This window comes from Eleutherodactylus coqui, chromosome 4 (genome assembly GCF_035609145.1).
Source record: "Eleutherodactylus coqui strain aEleCoq1 chromosome 4, aEleCoq1.hap1, whole genome shotgun sequence".
Classification (NCBI taxonomy): domain Eukaryota; kingdom Metazoa; phylum Chordata; class Amphibia; order Anura; family Eleutherodactylidae; genus Eleutherodactylus; species Eleutherodactylus coqui.
Window position 1 is genome coordinate 125,805,182 of NC_089840.1, and position 14,591 is coordinate 125,819,772.

Sequence of the window (14,591 nt, forward strand, 5' to 3'; positions counted from 1 at the left end):
TGGTGGCCTGCCTCTGTCTAAGGTCGGGCTCATATAAGTATATAACCCAGCTTTTTACGCATGTATTACACACAATGTATATACGTAAGAGTGAATGGATCAATAAAAATCAGTGTGCTTTTATCGACTCCATTTGCCGTGTATTATGTGGGCATATATTGCGCATAATACACAATAAAATGACACCCGTGTGAGCCTGCCCGAACTATCTCACACACATAGCGCAAAGTTAAAAATCTTCTTCCTGGGCACAGTCTTCCATTCGACCCAATCTGCTGCACCAATCTTCTGAGGGAAAGGCGCATGTAGTAATGGCATACACCCAATGATGGCTCCAACACCAGCTAGCCCGATATTGTGTTCCTGCGATACTATGCGAGAAAAAAAATCGTTTATGCATATGACCCCATTCAAAAGAATGTGGTTCATATTAGTGTGAGATTTGTGTATCTCACAACGCACTAATCTTGCGTGATTTTCACAGTTGTTTGAAAGCAGCATTACTGCATCACAACTTTAAAAAATAGGGCCCTATTTGTCTGCAGTTTGTGTGTGGTATTGCAGCTTAGTCCCATTCACTTCAATGGAGATCAGCTGCAATACCAGCGATAACCACTGGACAGCTGTGGTGCTATTTCTGGAAGAAAGCAGCCATGTTTTTCTAAGCAGGACTCACATTTATTTTATAGTTTGTGTTCCATAAGCGATGCCTCCCAACTGCCTCAGATTTAACGGGACAGTCATAAATATGGAACTGTTCCATCATCCCAGGAGGCTTGCTGTCAGCCGGTATACAGGGTGGGGCGCTGTCAGTGGCCAGTGCCAGAGTATGAGCTTCATAGCAGTTACTGTGGTTGCTGACTACAGCCTTTCTGTAGTGGAGTCCAGTGATGGGTCAGTGAACGGGGCCACAGAGGGGAGCACTAGGGGGCCACATGGTGGTCACTACAAGGTAGGATGCATTTACACAGGCAAGAAAATCACGCAAGTTTTGAACATTGCGAGACGCATATACCTCGCACGAAAATACCTGTATGAAAACAGAACATACAAATGTGCGCTCTCCGCTCACTGTACAGCACATGGACAGAGTGTCCTGTGCTGTGAGTCACACCCAAAAATATTGGGTGAAACGTGCTGTCACGTGTGGGAATACGCCCTTAGTGGGACAACAGGAGGGGCGCTATAACTTAGTGGGGACACTAATAGTACATTTGGTCTACTGAGGGGCATTATTACTATAAAGGGCTCACTGAGGGGTCATTACTAGTGTGAGGGGGTCACTGAGGATTAATACTACTGCGAGAGGGTCACTGAGGGGCACTATTACTGTGAGGGGGTAACTGAGGATTAATACTACTCGAGGGGGTCACTGAGAGGCACTCTAACTGTGAGGAGGTCACCGAAGGGCACTATTACTGTAAGGGGGGGTCACTGAGATACACTATAAGGGCGGACACCCACTGGCATTTTTTTTCTCCACTGCGCTCCGAGAGTAAGTGAAAACTCTCGCAGCGCAGTGCGAGAAAGAAAAACGGGATCACGCCGGGATATCGCAAGTCTTTTCAATGGGGCCAACGGCAGCAGCGCTAGCCCCATTGAAAAGATATGGAGAATGCCGCGGACTTCTGCCACAGCTGTGACAGCTGTGGCAGAAGTGCAGCATGCTATCCCATTGCTTTCAATGGGATCAGCGCTGCTGCCGGTCCATTGAAAGCAGTGGTTTGTAGCAAACCCTGCAGTATGATTTTCGTGGGAAGGGCTTGAAATATAAGCCCTTCCCTGAAAAGCATCAATAAGTGGTAAAAAAAAAAATTACTCACCTCTCCGACGCGTCCTCCGGCTAGCTCCCCGACACTGCTGTCCAGCACTTTCAGCAGGCGGGGATTTAAAAATCCCCACCTCCTGAAAGGGCTGTGCTGATTGGCTGAGCGCTCAGGCAATAGCAGCTAGTGCTTAGCTATTGGCTGAGCGCTCAGCCAATTACAGATAGTGCTTAGCTATTCATTCATGAATAGCACTATCTTAGCTATTCATGAATGAATAGCTAAGCACTATCTGTAATTGGCTGAGCGCTCAGCCAATAGCTAAGCATTAGCTGCTATTGGCTGAGTGCTCAGCCAATCAGCACAGTCCTTTCAGGAGGCGGAGATTTTTAAATCCCTGCCTGCTGAAGGTGCTGGACAGCAGTGTCGGGCAGCCAGACAGAGGACGCGTCTGAGCAGCAGAGAGGTTTTTTTTTTTTTTAAAGGGGTTGTCCCGCGGCAGCAAGTGGGTCTATACACTTCTGTATGGCCATATTAATGCACTTTGTAATGTACATTGTGCATTAATTATGAGCCATACAGAAGTTATCAAAAGTTATTCACTTACCTGTTCCGTTGCTGGCGTCCTCGTCTCCATGGTTGCCGTCTAATTTTCGCCGTCTAATGGCCAAATTAGACGTGCTTGCGCAGTCCGGGTCTTCTGCTTTTCTCAATGGGGCTCCGTGTAGCTCCGCCCCGTCACGTGCCGATTCCAGCCAATCAGGGGGCTGGAATCGGCAATGGACCGCACAGAAGCCCTGCGGTCCACGGAGGGAGAAGATGCAGGCGGCCATCTTCACCGGGTAAGTAAGAAGTCACCGGAGCGCGGGGATTCAGGTAAGCGCTGTCCGGTGTTCTTTTTTAACCCCTGCATCGGGGTTGTCTCGCGCCGAACGGGGAGGGGGGGTTGAAAAAAAAAAAAAACCCGTTTCGGCGTGGGACAACCCCTTTAACCACTTATTGATGCTTTTCAAGGAAGGGCTTATATTTCAAGCCCTTCCCCGAAAATCATACTGCAGGGTTCGCTACAAACCACTGCTTTCAATGGGACCGGCAGCAGCGCCGATCCCATTGAAAGCAATGGGATAGCATGCTGCACTTCTGCCACAGCTGTCACAGCTATGGTAGAGGATTCCTTCCCGCGGGGATGAAGGAAACTCCTGTCACAGCTGTGGCAGAAGTCCGCGGTATTCTCCATATCTTTTCAATGGGGCTAGTGCTGCTGCCGCTGGGCCCATTGAAAAGACTGGCGATATCCCGGTCTTATTTCGGCGTCTTCCTTGCGATGCGAGAGTTTTCACGTGCTCTCGCAGCGCAAGAAAGTAAATATCACCAGTGGGTGTCAGCCCTAACTGTGAGAGAGTCACTATTACTCTGAGGGGAACTGAGAGGCACTATTACTAGGAGGGGGGTCACTGAGGGGCACTATTACTGTGAGGGGGTCACTGAGGGGCACTATTACTGTGAGGGGGTCACTGAGGGGCACTATTACTGTGAGGGGGTCACTGAGGAGCACTATTACTGTGAGGGGGTCACTGAGGAGCACTATTACTGTGAGGGGGGGTGTCACTGAGATACACTATAACTATGAGAGGGTCACTATTACTGTGAGGGGCACTGAGAGGCACTATTACTAAGAGGGGGGTCACTGAGGGGCACTATTACTGTGAGCGGGTTACTGAGGGGCACTATTACTGTAAGGGGGTCACTGAGGGGCACTATTAGGCCTAGTGCCCACGGCCATGACGGGCTCCACAAGCGGATTCCGCAACGGAGCCCGTCATGGCCCCCCTCTCCCCAGAGACCCCATACTTACCTCCGGATCCGCCGCCCGACGTCCCGCATAACGCTCCGGCGCGCATGAGCAGTAAAGTGCATGACGCAGCCGGCGCATCATATGACATGCCCACAGCATCACATGACGCGCTGGCCGCGTCATATCCAGTATAGAAGTCTGACGCGGCCAGCGGTAGACGGGGAAGCGTTTTCACACTATCTTCCGGAAGATAGCGTGACGGACGGCTTCCATTGACTGCAATCCGCCCGTGGGAATTAGCCCTTACTGTGAAGGGGTCACTGAGGGGCACTATTACTGTGAGGGGGTCACTGAGGGGCACTATTACTGTGAGGGGGTCACTGAGGGGCACTATTACTGTGAGGGGGTCACTGAGGGGCACCATTAGGGCTTCTGTCCACGGGTGATAGTTAATTGCGTTATCCGCGGAACGCAGTGCACGCTTCCCATAGCGCTGTGCTCCGCGGTGGGCCTATCTGCAAAGAACTGACAGCTCTCCCCCCTCATCCCCAGCAGCAGAATATTCCGTCACGGCCGTGGTCTGGGGGCCTTACTGTGAGGGGGTCACTTTGGAGCACTATTACTTAGTTTAGTGTTAAAGGGGTGTGGTCTGCCATAAGCAGTCAGCGCTCCGTGTGGCCCCAGAGCTCCCTCTCCTCGGTGTTTTTCCGTCACCGGGACGCTCAGCAGCGTTTTCCTCGTTGACAACGTGAATCTGCAGACAACACACGTGACGGCAGCGGCGCTCCACACCGGGGAGCCACAAGTATCAACGAGGCCGCAGCACACAGTGCGCCGCCGGTCATTGGCCACACCCCCACAAGAAAAAGCGTATATCTACAAGTGCTCTCACAAGCTCCTCTCAGTAGGTGGAGCTATGTGTCGAGTCACACATAAACAGCAAACCTATTGGTTTAAGCCTAGGAGTAGGGCGGTGTGAGCTCCGAGTAGCCACGCCCCCGCTTCGTCCGCGTCCAACCTCACGCTGAAATAGGCGTGTTGGGAGTTAAACCTGAAGTGGGCGTGTCCAGTCATTGGAATGTGGGCGTTGCTTACAGGCGTGAGGGTGACTTACGAAGTATAGTAAGGACAAGGGGCGGGGTAAGAGGGCGTGGTTGTGGCCGGCGCCGAGTTGCGCACCCTCTCTCCCTCACAGTCCCTTGTTAGCCTCCGCCGAGGCAGCATCCGGACGTGGCGCGTTAGGACTGCAGCTGGAGCAGCACCAGGACAGAGGGGGGAGATACCGGCGGCAGCGGCAGTCTGTAACGAGGATTCCCTTCATGTGCACAGCAGCAGTGACAGGCGGCTCCCGGCACACCCCCTCTCTGCGCCCCATCCCAGGCGAACTTCTCCCGCACAACTTTCAAGCCTGTCAGCAGGAGGAGAGGCTAGGGTTAACCCTTTGCTTCCTGCACTTACTCCATAGTGTAGTGCTTATTGCTGACCTCCCCTAGTGTATAGTTGTGTGTGATAGTGGTAGAGGGCTGTGTCCATGAAAGGGTTAACAAGAAGGCTTCTTGTGTCTGTCTGCAGCTGCCCAGCATCCTAGAATTTGCATTGTCTTGTGCCTGACCATTGTGGGCAGGTAGGGGTTAATTGGCCATTGTACTTGTGTGTCCGGATGATGAGAGTAGTTGTGCGTCGTTAGGTGTCTTTTGATTGCATTGATCTTATCAGAGGGTTGGACCCGTCTTTGGGGGTCATTTTGGCGTCTTGTTGCACAGCTGGACGCCGATCGCTTACATCATCGTGCGCTAACGGAGTTGTGTGAATTGGCTTTTTTTTTTTTTTTTGCTGGAGGATCTTTTCAGTCGCCGCTGTGTGTCGGAGCTGTCAGATGTGCCCTCGCTGACGCCAGCTGTCAGGTATTGTTTTTTTTCTAGGCGTTACCATTATTTGTAGTGATTTGTGTATTTTTCGGGTTTTTTTGGGTCATTGTTTTAAGAGGTTTCATGTCCTAAATTTTTGAATCCCCCTCTTTTGATATTGTTGAAGTCGTCCACTAATTGTTGAGCGCCCGTTTCCCGTATGCGGCATTATGTCCAAAACGCTGAAAAAAAAGAAGCACTGGCTGAGCAAAGTGCAAGAATGTGGGTTATCGGGGATGGGGGGCGATCCTAGTGCCCTCCTGGAGGTCCGCGGGGGCGCTGAGCATGGAGAGTTCCCCTACCTGGGTCGCCTAAGGGAGGATGCTGCAAGCTATATCGCAGGCAAGGTACCCAGCCAAGGGGATGTACTGCTGGAAGTGAATGGAACCCCGGTCAGTGGGCTTACGCACCGCGACACCCTGGCAGTGATCAGGCACTTCAGGGAACCCATCCGTCTGAAGACCGTCAAGCCTGGTAAGTGCCTTCTGCAATGCATTCTGCTTTGGAGTTAATGTGCCGGGCACGGAGCCCATGGCAGGATTTTCTGTAATGCTTGGACATTCCTATTCGCTTATGTTTCTGGCTTTGGTCATGTCGTTTTTTATGGCTGCTTTATATCTATATATTTATATGTGGCGGTTTTGAATGTCCTTTTTTTCCGCGTTTGCGATCAGTAACAATTATTTAACCGCACATACTTGGAAAATGGAGCTGTCAGCAATTCCATCTTCTGAGCAACTTCTTCTGCTCTGTGAAGTCCTGGGTCTTTCCTCCTTTCCTGCTTCAGGCTGTTTATCATTAAATGATACATTGTTGCAATCATTAGAAGGGAAAGGTTCCAGCAGCATCCTCCGCGCACAACCACTAGGATGCCCAGCAGTCAGCGGTTCTGGAAGTTGTAGTTCGTTACACCTTTGATACCACCTTAATAAATGGCAGGTAGACCGGATTTAGAAGCCGGAAATGTTTTGTATAGGGGGTTTTTAAAAGGGATTTTTAACTCTTTCCTTATCTGCTGACATTATGGAGAACATCCCTGGGGAGTCCGGAGCAGAGGTCTCTGAGTCCCAGAATTGAGGAGCCACAGAGTGAAGAAAAGTACCTAAACTCTTTCAGCAGCGGTCATAGAATTCTGTAAGGGCTTGTTCACACGAGTGTAAGTACTCTTCGGCTGCGCAAATACGCAGCGGTTTTTGCGCATGTGGAATGTACTTATATCCACGTGTTTTGCCCGCTCCGGTGCGTATTTGTGTGCGCACACAAAAAATACACAGAAAAGCCCTTTTTTTTTTGCATATATGCGCTGTAAATATACGCAGGTTTTCTGCGTATGTCATGCTCATCTACCCATGCCTATTGATTTTTAAAAAATTTTTTTTTTTTATGGGCTCCTAGATAGGTCATGTTGCCTACTTTTTTTTATACAATCACACATTGCATGAAAAAAACCCGCATGTGTGAACAAACATACTGGAATTAATGGTGGCTATTCACTGTGTATTGAAATGTTGCAAGCGTAATGCACTGCACAAATGCGCTAGTGTGAACAAGTCCTACAGCAGATGTTAAGGCGCTGCAGCTTAGGATGCTCCTGTGGTATTCTAGGTTTATAGCTCTTCGCATGGTAAATGGCTTAAACTACTTAAAGGAGATCGTGAGAACTTGTGTGACTTTTGGTTCGTTTAATGTGGAACATTCTGGTTTCTTGGTTTGGTATCCCAATGGTCAACATTCATTCATAGTGCTTTCGAAGGGTCCTTTCACACAGAGCGAACAGGTCATGTCTTCAGGATGTCCTCAGTATCACACAGGTGATGTACCGTAATTATTGCCAGTGCCTCAGACATTGCCACAGGTGTTCTTACTATTGGACATTCTGAAAAGTTGACCTGTTGGGGTGCCTGGAAGACCGGAGTTGGGAAACGTGGATGTAGGCCCTTACGTGTTTTCCTGGCCTACAGGCAACCACTAATGGCTTTGTCTTCTGGTTTTCCAAGATGCTGAACGGAATGCACATTGTATTGTTATAGTGGATTATGCCTCCTTCCACCCTCGGTAACCCATGATGTTGTTTCAAAACCTTCTTGTACCAGGAAGCTTGTGATGGCTATATCATAGATTCCTCAAGTGTTGTAACGCATGGGATTGGGGGAGAAGGTGAACGATTATTGTTCATAAATCACTGGAAGGTTCCAACGGCCGACCATTGAATGACAAGCAAACAAGTTAATATTGATCGGTCATTTTATGCAAACATAAGAATCCTCATTGGCTCGTTTGGTTTAAACTGATATCGTTCTGGGTAAACCCACCGTACGTTACAGTAGATTCTAATGTCTTTAACAAAGATCATGGGTCTTGACCACGGCTGAGGGGGACCGGTGAAGTATCACGTATGAAGGGTGTTCAGTCAATCCGTGCCAAGTTTTCAATGCTCTATGACTTCTGCTAACGCCTGGCAGAGGATGAGCTCTTCTCCTTCTTGTGTAGCCAGAGTTGCCCTCAAAACTAGTTTGTCGGGTTGTACCAGATTTGCAAGGGTAACGCTAGTATATTCCTGTACAGTCTGGCAGTATCAGGGAGAGTATAAAATGTGTGCAAATTTATAGCTAAATGTACAGAATTGCACAATCTAATAGAAAGTAACTATTTGAAGACCAGGATCTGGTTCCTATACAGTTACACCGTATAGTCTATAGACTTCTGAATGTGGTTGGAGTTGGTGGAGGATTCCACCCGCCTGTGTTTACACCATCTTTAGACCTTTAACTCCTACAATTATGCATTATTTCACAAGCTCTTCCTGATACTTAACTTTAGTGGAAGGAACATTTTGGATGTTATCTGTTCTTGACAGCAGCCGCATCTTGAAGACAGTGGGAACTGCTATCACTTCTTACCTCTTCTAGTTTTGTAGTGCTGTGTGCAGCTTGGAAAAAGCCAATTTCATCCCAAATAGAATTCACCCACCAGTGTCTTCTGTCAAGTTGATTAGTTATATCAGTGTCTGTAAAAGTGGGTTAACAACCAACAGTGTGGCTTCTACCAACCTTAAAGCAACCCTCCAAGTCTGGGCCAAAAAAATGGCCAAACCACTTCTCTGATTCCTTGATGTACACCGTAACTAGTATGCATTGTTGGTCTAAGACATTGCACTTGCTTTGATTAACCCCTGCTGCCCATATGAGCTGTACTGTCCAGTAGGAGCAGCGTGTGGTATCTTAGACTAGCAATGAATACCATGCACAGTGAAGATAAGGGAGTCAGAGAAGCGATTCGGCCATCTTTGTTTATCCAGGATTGGAGGGTTGCTTTAACTCTGGTATTGCCACTCAAGTTCTCTTGAATGGCATTACTACCGGTTATATCGCAGTGCAGGAATGCGGCGGTGGAGACGTTATTGTAGACTTTACAGGTTGTGCGATTGTTTCTTTAGGAATGGCAAAGAAAAAAAACAACAGTGAAATGGCAAGCTGAGTTTCTGCTGGACTGTGTAGTGTGGAACAGATCCCAGTACAGGCCTGCACAACATACGGCCACGCGGCTCACTGAAGGATTTTTGGCGTTCCAGGGCTGCCTAGCATTTTGCTGCCAGCAAACTGTCGTCCTATCCTGCTCTCAGGTAAAAGCAGCTGCAGCGCAAATCAGGACCTAAGGCAGCCTGCAGCGCAAAGAACAGGGCCGGGACTTTCAGCATCCCGAAAGAGGCAGGTCAGAAAAGGACTCTGTGCGCTAAATTTGATACATGTCTCTTTTTTTTTTGTTTGTTTGAGGCAGTATTATTACAAAAGTGGCATAATTACTTTGGAGAGACTAAGTGCATCTGGGTGTACTATTTCTACTAAGATGGCACTATGGCTCTTATGGGGACGCCTGGGGGCACTATGGCTCTTATGGGGACGCCTGGGGGCACTATGGCTCTTATGGGGACGCCTGGGGGCACTATGGCTCTTATGGGGACGCCTGGGGGCACTATGGCTCTTATGGGGACGCCTGGGGGCACTATGGCTCTTATGGGGACGCCTGGGGGCACTATGGCTCTTATGGGGACGCCTGGGGGCACTATGGCTCTTATGGGGACGCCTGGGGGCACTATGGCTCTTATGGGGACGCCTGGGGGCACTATGGCTCTTATGGGGACGCCTGGGGGCACTATGGCTCTTATGGGGACGCCTGGGGGCACTATGGCTCTTATGGGGACGCCTGGGGGCACTATGGCTCTTATGGGGACGCCTGGGGGCACTATGGCTCTTATGGGGACGCCTGGTTGATACTTGATTAACTACTTGTAACGGTAAGAAAACTTGCAAAATGTGTTTAATAGGTATTAAGAGGCTTACTTTTCAAGTAAAAGTATTGACTACACTTTAATTACCTTTACTTACAAAGTGAGCTGCTAAATACCTATCTGCGGCCCCAGGAGGTTTGCCTGTCTTTCATTTTGGCCCTAACGTACTGCCAAGTTGTGCAAGCTTATCCCAGGGGGCCGCTAGCAAATGCTCCAAAAACTTATCTAGTTCTTGATTGTCTTGTTGTCTTCTGAAGTCCTTAAACATTGTTATTTCTATGCTGCAAATAAATAGAAACAAATTGCGTGCAAGTGTATTAAAAGGGGTAACAAAATGCATCCACTAAGGGAGCGATGAAATGTACACAAATTCTTGGGCTATCGGTGTTCGCTATAGATAAGCTGTGGACTGTTTTATGCATTTATGGTGGACACTTATCATGATTGCTTGGAATCCTTCGACTTGCTGTGATAATTGCTACATTCACAGAGACTTTTACTGGTTTCTGAAACTGATAGTTTGTTCCTGTATGTACAGGAATAAGATTATTCTAGGATAGAGGATCATTAACCGAGTTTCCCAACTATATACCCTTGCCCCCTATCTCCGGGATAGGGGGTAAGTATATGATCACTGCTGGAGCCAGGCATAGATTTAGAAGGAACAAGAAGTAGAAATAGATGGTATATAGGTATATGTGTGTGTATATAATATCTGTTACTATCTAAGGGAAAGGTAGGCTTACTTCTGAGGAAAGTTTAGGAGTGTGTTGCACGTTTGCTGGTCTTGTACCTTGAGACAACGGGACTTCCTGTGCGGTAATCTCTGACCTTGACTATAATAACAGGAACCTTTGCTCCCCCTCTCCTGCCAAATATCCAGCAAGTCACAAACACACGACCTTGCTTTGTAGCCATTCAGCTGTAGGGATGTTTTGTCCCCTTGCTAAGTACATTGCTTAGCTTAGTTGAAAAATGGGGGGTGTTAAGTATTTTGACCTTGGGTCTGACCTACGATGAAGCCATCACGCCCCGAGGGCGGACATTCCAGCAGTATTGGGAGTCATGGCATTTAAGTTTTAATGCATTTTTATTTCTTCATGGCTTTTTGTGAGGGTCTGAGGTCGACCATTGCTTCAGTCTGTCAATGTCACATGTAGATCATCATATGGTGGAATCTGGATCCATCAACCACTGTAGAAGGTCTTATTGAGGCACTGTTGACATCTGCGCCATTTGTAGGCTCTCCCGACATATCTGGTTTGATAAAACCTCCCGTGAAATAATCATTGTAGAGCATCTTTTCTCTGTGTTATTCCTACTGGAAATGCATGAATAAATTGACAGCTGGTGGCGGGGTGCATTTAGACAGAACAATTATCGTCCAAACAAGTGAAAGTGAGTGATAGTCAATCGGTCTAAACTCGAGCCAACAACGAACGAGAACCATTCACTTCTCATTTGTCCTTCATTTTATGCAGGTATAAAAGAAACTGTTGGCTCATTCCCTTCTTGTTCCGATCATTCGCTAATGTTAAAGACTGAATGTTTCGTGTTGAACAAGTTAACGATGCATTTGCCTGTTTAAACGGTCTGCACGAGAGCGAACGAACTAGGGGTGATGTTATAGAGGTGTTCTCCCTACGTGTTCTAATAGTGACCGTACTGAATGGACAGTACCAGATTGTATAGGGACCGCACTCCCACCCTTCGACTGATAACGCCCAATTGTCACTTATGGCCGCCCACACACGGCAGAGCTGGATTCCGTAGCAAAAATCCTTTGTCAGGCAGCCTTATTCATTAATTTGTAGGAGGAATAACACAATCCAGTTCTAAGAAAAGTTGCTGCAGAATTGCTCTAGTTTGGGTACAAGATGTGATGCGGACATGCAGGCTCTACCAGTAGTACCCTGTTCTACCTCCTCTAGCTTGGATACAAGATGTGATACCGGTGGGCATAGAGGCTCTAGTACCCTGTTGTACCACCTCTAGCTTGGATTCAAGATGTGATACTAGCAGGCATGGAGGCTCTACTACCCAGTTGTACCACCTCTAGCTTGGATACAAGATGTGATACGGGTGGGCATGGAGGGTCTAGTACCCTGTTCTACCTCCTCTAGCTTGGATACAAGATGTGATACAGTGGGCATAGTGGCTCTAGTACCCTGTTGTATCACCTCTAGCTTGGATACAACATGTGATACTAGCAGGCATGGAGGCTCTACTACCCAGTTGTACCACCTCTAGCTTGGATACAAGATGTGATACGGGTGGGCATGGAGGGTCTAGTACCCTGTTCTACCTCCTCTAGCTTGGATACAAGATGTGATACAGTGGGCATAGTGGCTCTAGTAGCCTGTTGTACCACCTCTAGCTTGGATACAACATGTGATACTAGCAGGCATGGAGGCTCTACTACCCTGTTGTACCACCTCTAGCTTGGATACAAGATGTGATACGGGTGGGAATGGAGGGTCTAGTACCCTGTTCTACCGCCTCTAGCTTGGATACAAGATGTGATACAGTGGGCATAGTGGCTCTAGTAGCCTGTTGTACCACCTCTAGCTTGGATTCAAGATGTGATACTAGCAGGCATGGAGGCTCTAGTACCCTGTTGTACCACCTCTAGCTTGGATACAAGATGTGATACAGGTGGACATAGAAGCATACAGGTTTCGTATGGTATCCTGTAGCATATCGGTTCACATTTGCTGCAACTGAGCATTTAGATTGTGCAAACTCATTAAGCTGTTGAAGTTGGCATCCCAGACGGTCCCATACATGTTTTATTGGTGATAAATCTGGCGACTGAGCAACCACAGAATGTGACAATGTTGTGGAAGCATTCCTGTGATCCCCTTGTGTGTGCGGACGAGCATTATCCTGCTGGAAGTCGCCATGAGATGAACACATGTGGCTGCAGGATGTCCTGAACATATCGCTGAGCCGTCATTGTACCTCGTACTACTACTAGGGGTGACCGACTGTCATGCATTCCCCCCCCCCTCCCTCTTTCCCCCCCCCCCCCACACCAGCAGTGGGGCCACTCCACAGCAAAGGCAGAATTGAGGCGCTCATCCATAGTTCTCCAGACACCACTATTGTCAGCTCCCAAACTAAACTTGAATTTGTCGCTGTAAACAACCCGGTTCCACTCTGTAGCAGTCCGGTTTTGTTGTTGATGACCTCACTGCAAACGGAGGTGATGGTGGGTGACATAGGCTGTACATGTAATGGGCACCATGAGACAAATTGTCTTTCAATCCAGTTTCTGGAAATGCTTCTGACAGACACAGGGGTGTAACGATGGCGCCACCTGTCTCTGGATGGCGGACAGCAAAATAGTTTGAGCTGGTTTTGATTGTTGGACGATCAGATGATCCTTCCCACTGGTGGTCTGTAGGGGGTGTCCTGAGCCCGGTCACCTTGTGTGCCCTAACACATCCACTGGTCCGAACGGCCCAGTGGAGGACAATTTGTGGATACGACCATCCAGCTTCTCACATCCCAATAATGCGCCCCCTCTGAGACTCTGGTAGCAGGGTGACATCTCTTCTCTGCGTCGTAGAGGCGTCTAGTGGTCAACATGCTCCACACAAGCTGAAGAAGAGGTCACTACACACAAGGAGCCATTTATAGGCCATGGGGGGAGCCACGTTTAGGATCTCTGCTGACAAGATCGTTCATCTAATCGCACCATAAGGCCTCATGTCCACTGGTGGTTTGGATTCTGCGAGCCGGAATCTGACCCTGCCCGCAGCTGAGGACAGTGCTTACCTGTCCAGGTCTTCACTGCGGATGTGTGCGGGAGCACTGGGCAGTGCGCCGCCGCACATGCACAGTAGAGATATATATATTTTTTAAATCTCCTACTTATCCGTGGCCTGTCTGTGGATCGGACTGCTTCCAACTAAAGCTGTCCGTGCGGGAACCGCAGCAAAATGGAGCATGCTGCGATTTGTTTTCTGCACCAAAAGATCTGCAAAACAGATCCACAGGCTTTAATTCAACTGCGGACGGCTGTGTCTTCCTATAGGCGTCTTGAACCGTGGATTGTCCGTGCGGGTTCCGCAGTTCCAATTTGCTGGTGGACATTTAGGCCTTTCTCTCATCCTTTGCGTGAGATGTAACTGCATGCCAAGTTTTACAGCAAAACGACAACTTCTTCTGGGTGTTTTTCTTTTTTGACATGGAGTAGTAAATATTGGAGCACAGCTTTCGGTCGTCATCTCTTCTCATGTACTCGCTGTAAATATATAGCTACATGAGCCCCGCTGTCTCTGAAATGTAGCTGCAGCTGGGGTACGGCTCTGTGCGTTGGATTGTCACTGAGATAATACACCATTGTGAATTCCCACAGGTTTTGTGTTTCTGAAGCTCTGATACTTGAGGATTGTCTAAGCTGGTCTCCTGCGGAGTGCATACGCGGCTGGTTTAGGAGGTTTTGTTTTCTTTGCTGTTTGGATGACTGATCTGGTTGGCATTTGCTGGGTGTACCCACTTCATGAGTGTGAATGCCTCCTCGTCACTGATGTCTGCAGTGCGTCGGAAATACAACGCTGGCAATTGTGAATTAAGTAGCAGCTATGGAGAAAGTGACAGGAGCTGGTGGGGCAGACTACGGTGCTGTCAGCTGGAGAGGAAATCCATCCTATGGCACACAGTTCTTTATGTAAGATGCTTTAAAGGGCCAAGCACAATGAAAGAGAAAATCTGTTTACAGATGCCAACTGGTGTCACATCTGTGCCCGGGTTCTGCTCTGTTATGGGATCAGGAAAGGGGAATCCTTGTGGCTTAACGGATCCCTCTTAGGACGGAACCGAACAGATCC

At 48.4% G+C, this 14,591-nt stretch overlaps 1 protein-coding gene across 3 annotated transcripts in view; it reads left to right on the plus strand.

The window, feature by feature from the left end:
• The first annotated feature begins 4,755 nt into the window (after positions 1 to 4,755).
• The window catches only part of MAGI3 (membrane associated guanylate kinase, WW and PDZ domain containing 3), a 298,048-nt gene continuing 288,212 nt past the window's right edge, over positions 4,756 to 14,591 (plus strand). For all 3 annotated transcript variants that reach the window (XM_066600061.1, XM_066600062.1, XM_066600063.1), the window contains exon 1: positions 4,756 to 5,942. In XM_066600061.1, coding sequence (XP_066456158.1) covers positions 5,639 to 5,942 — 304 coding nt within the window. In that variant the 5' untranslated portion in view covers positions 4,756 to 5,638. The remainder of the gene's footprint in view (positions 5,943 to 14,591) is intronic.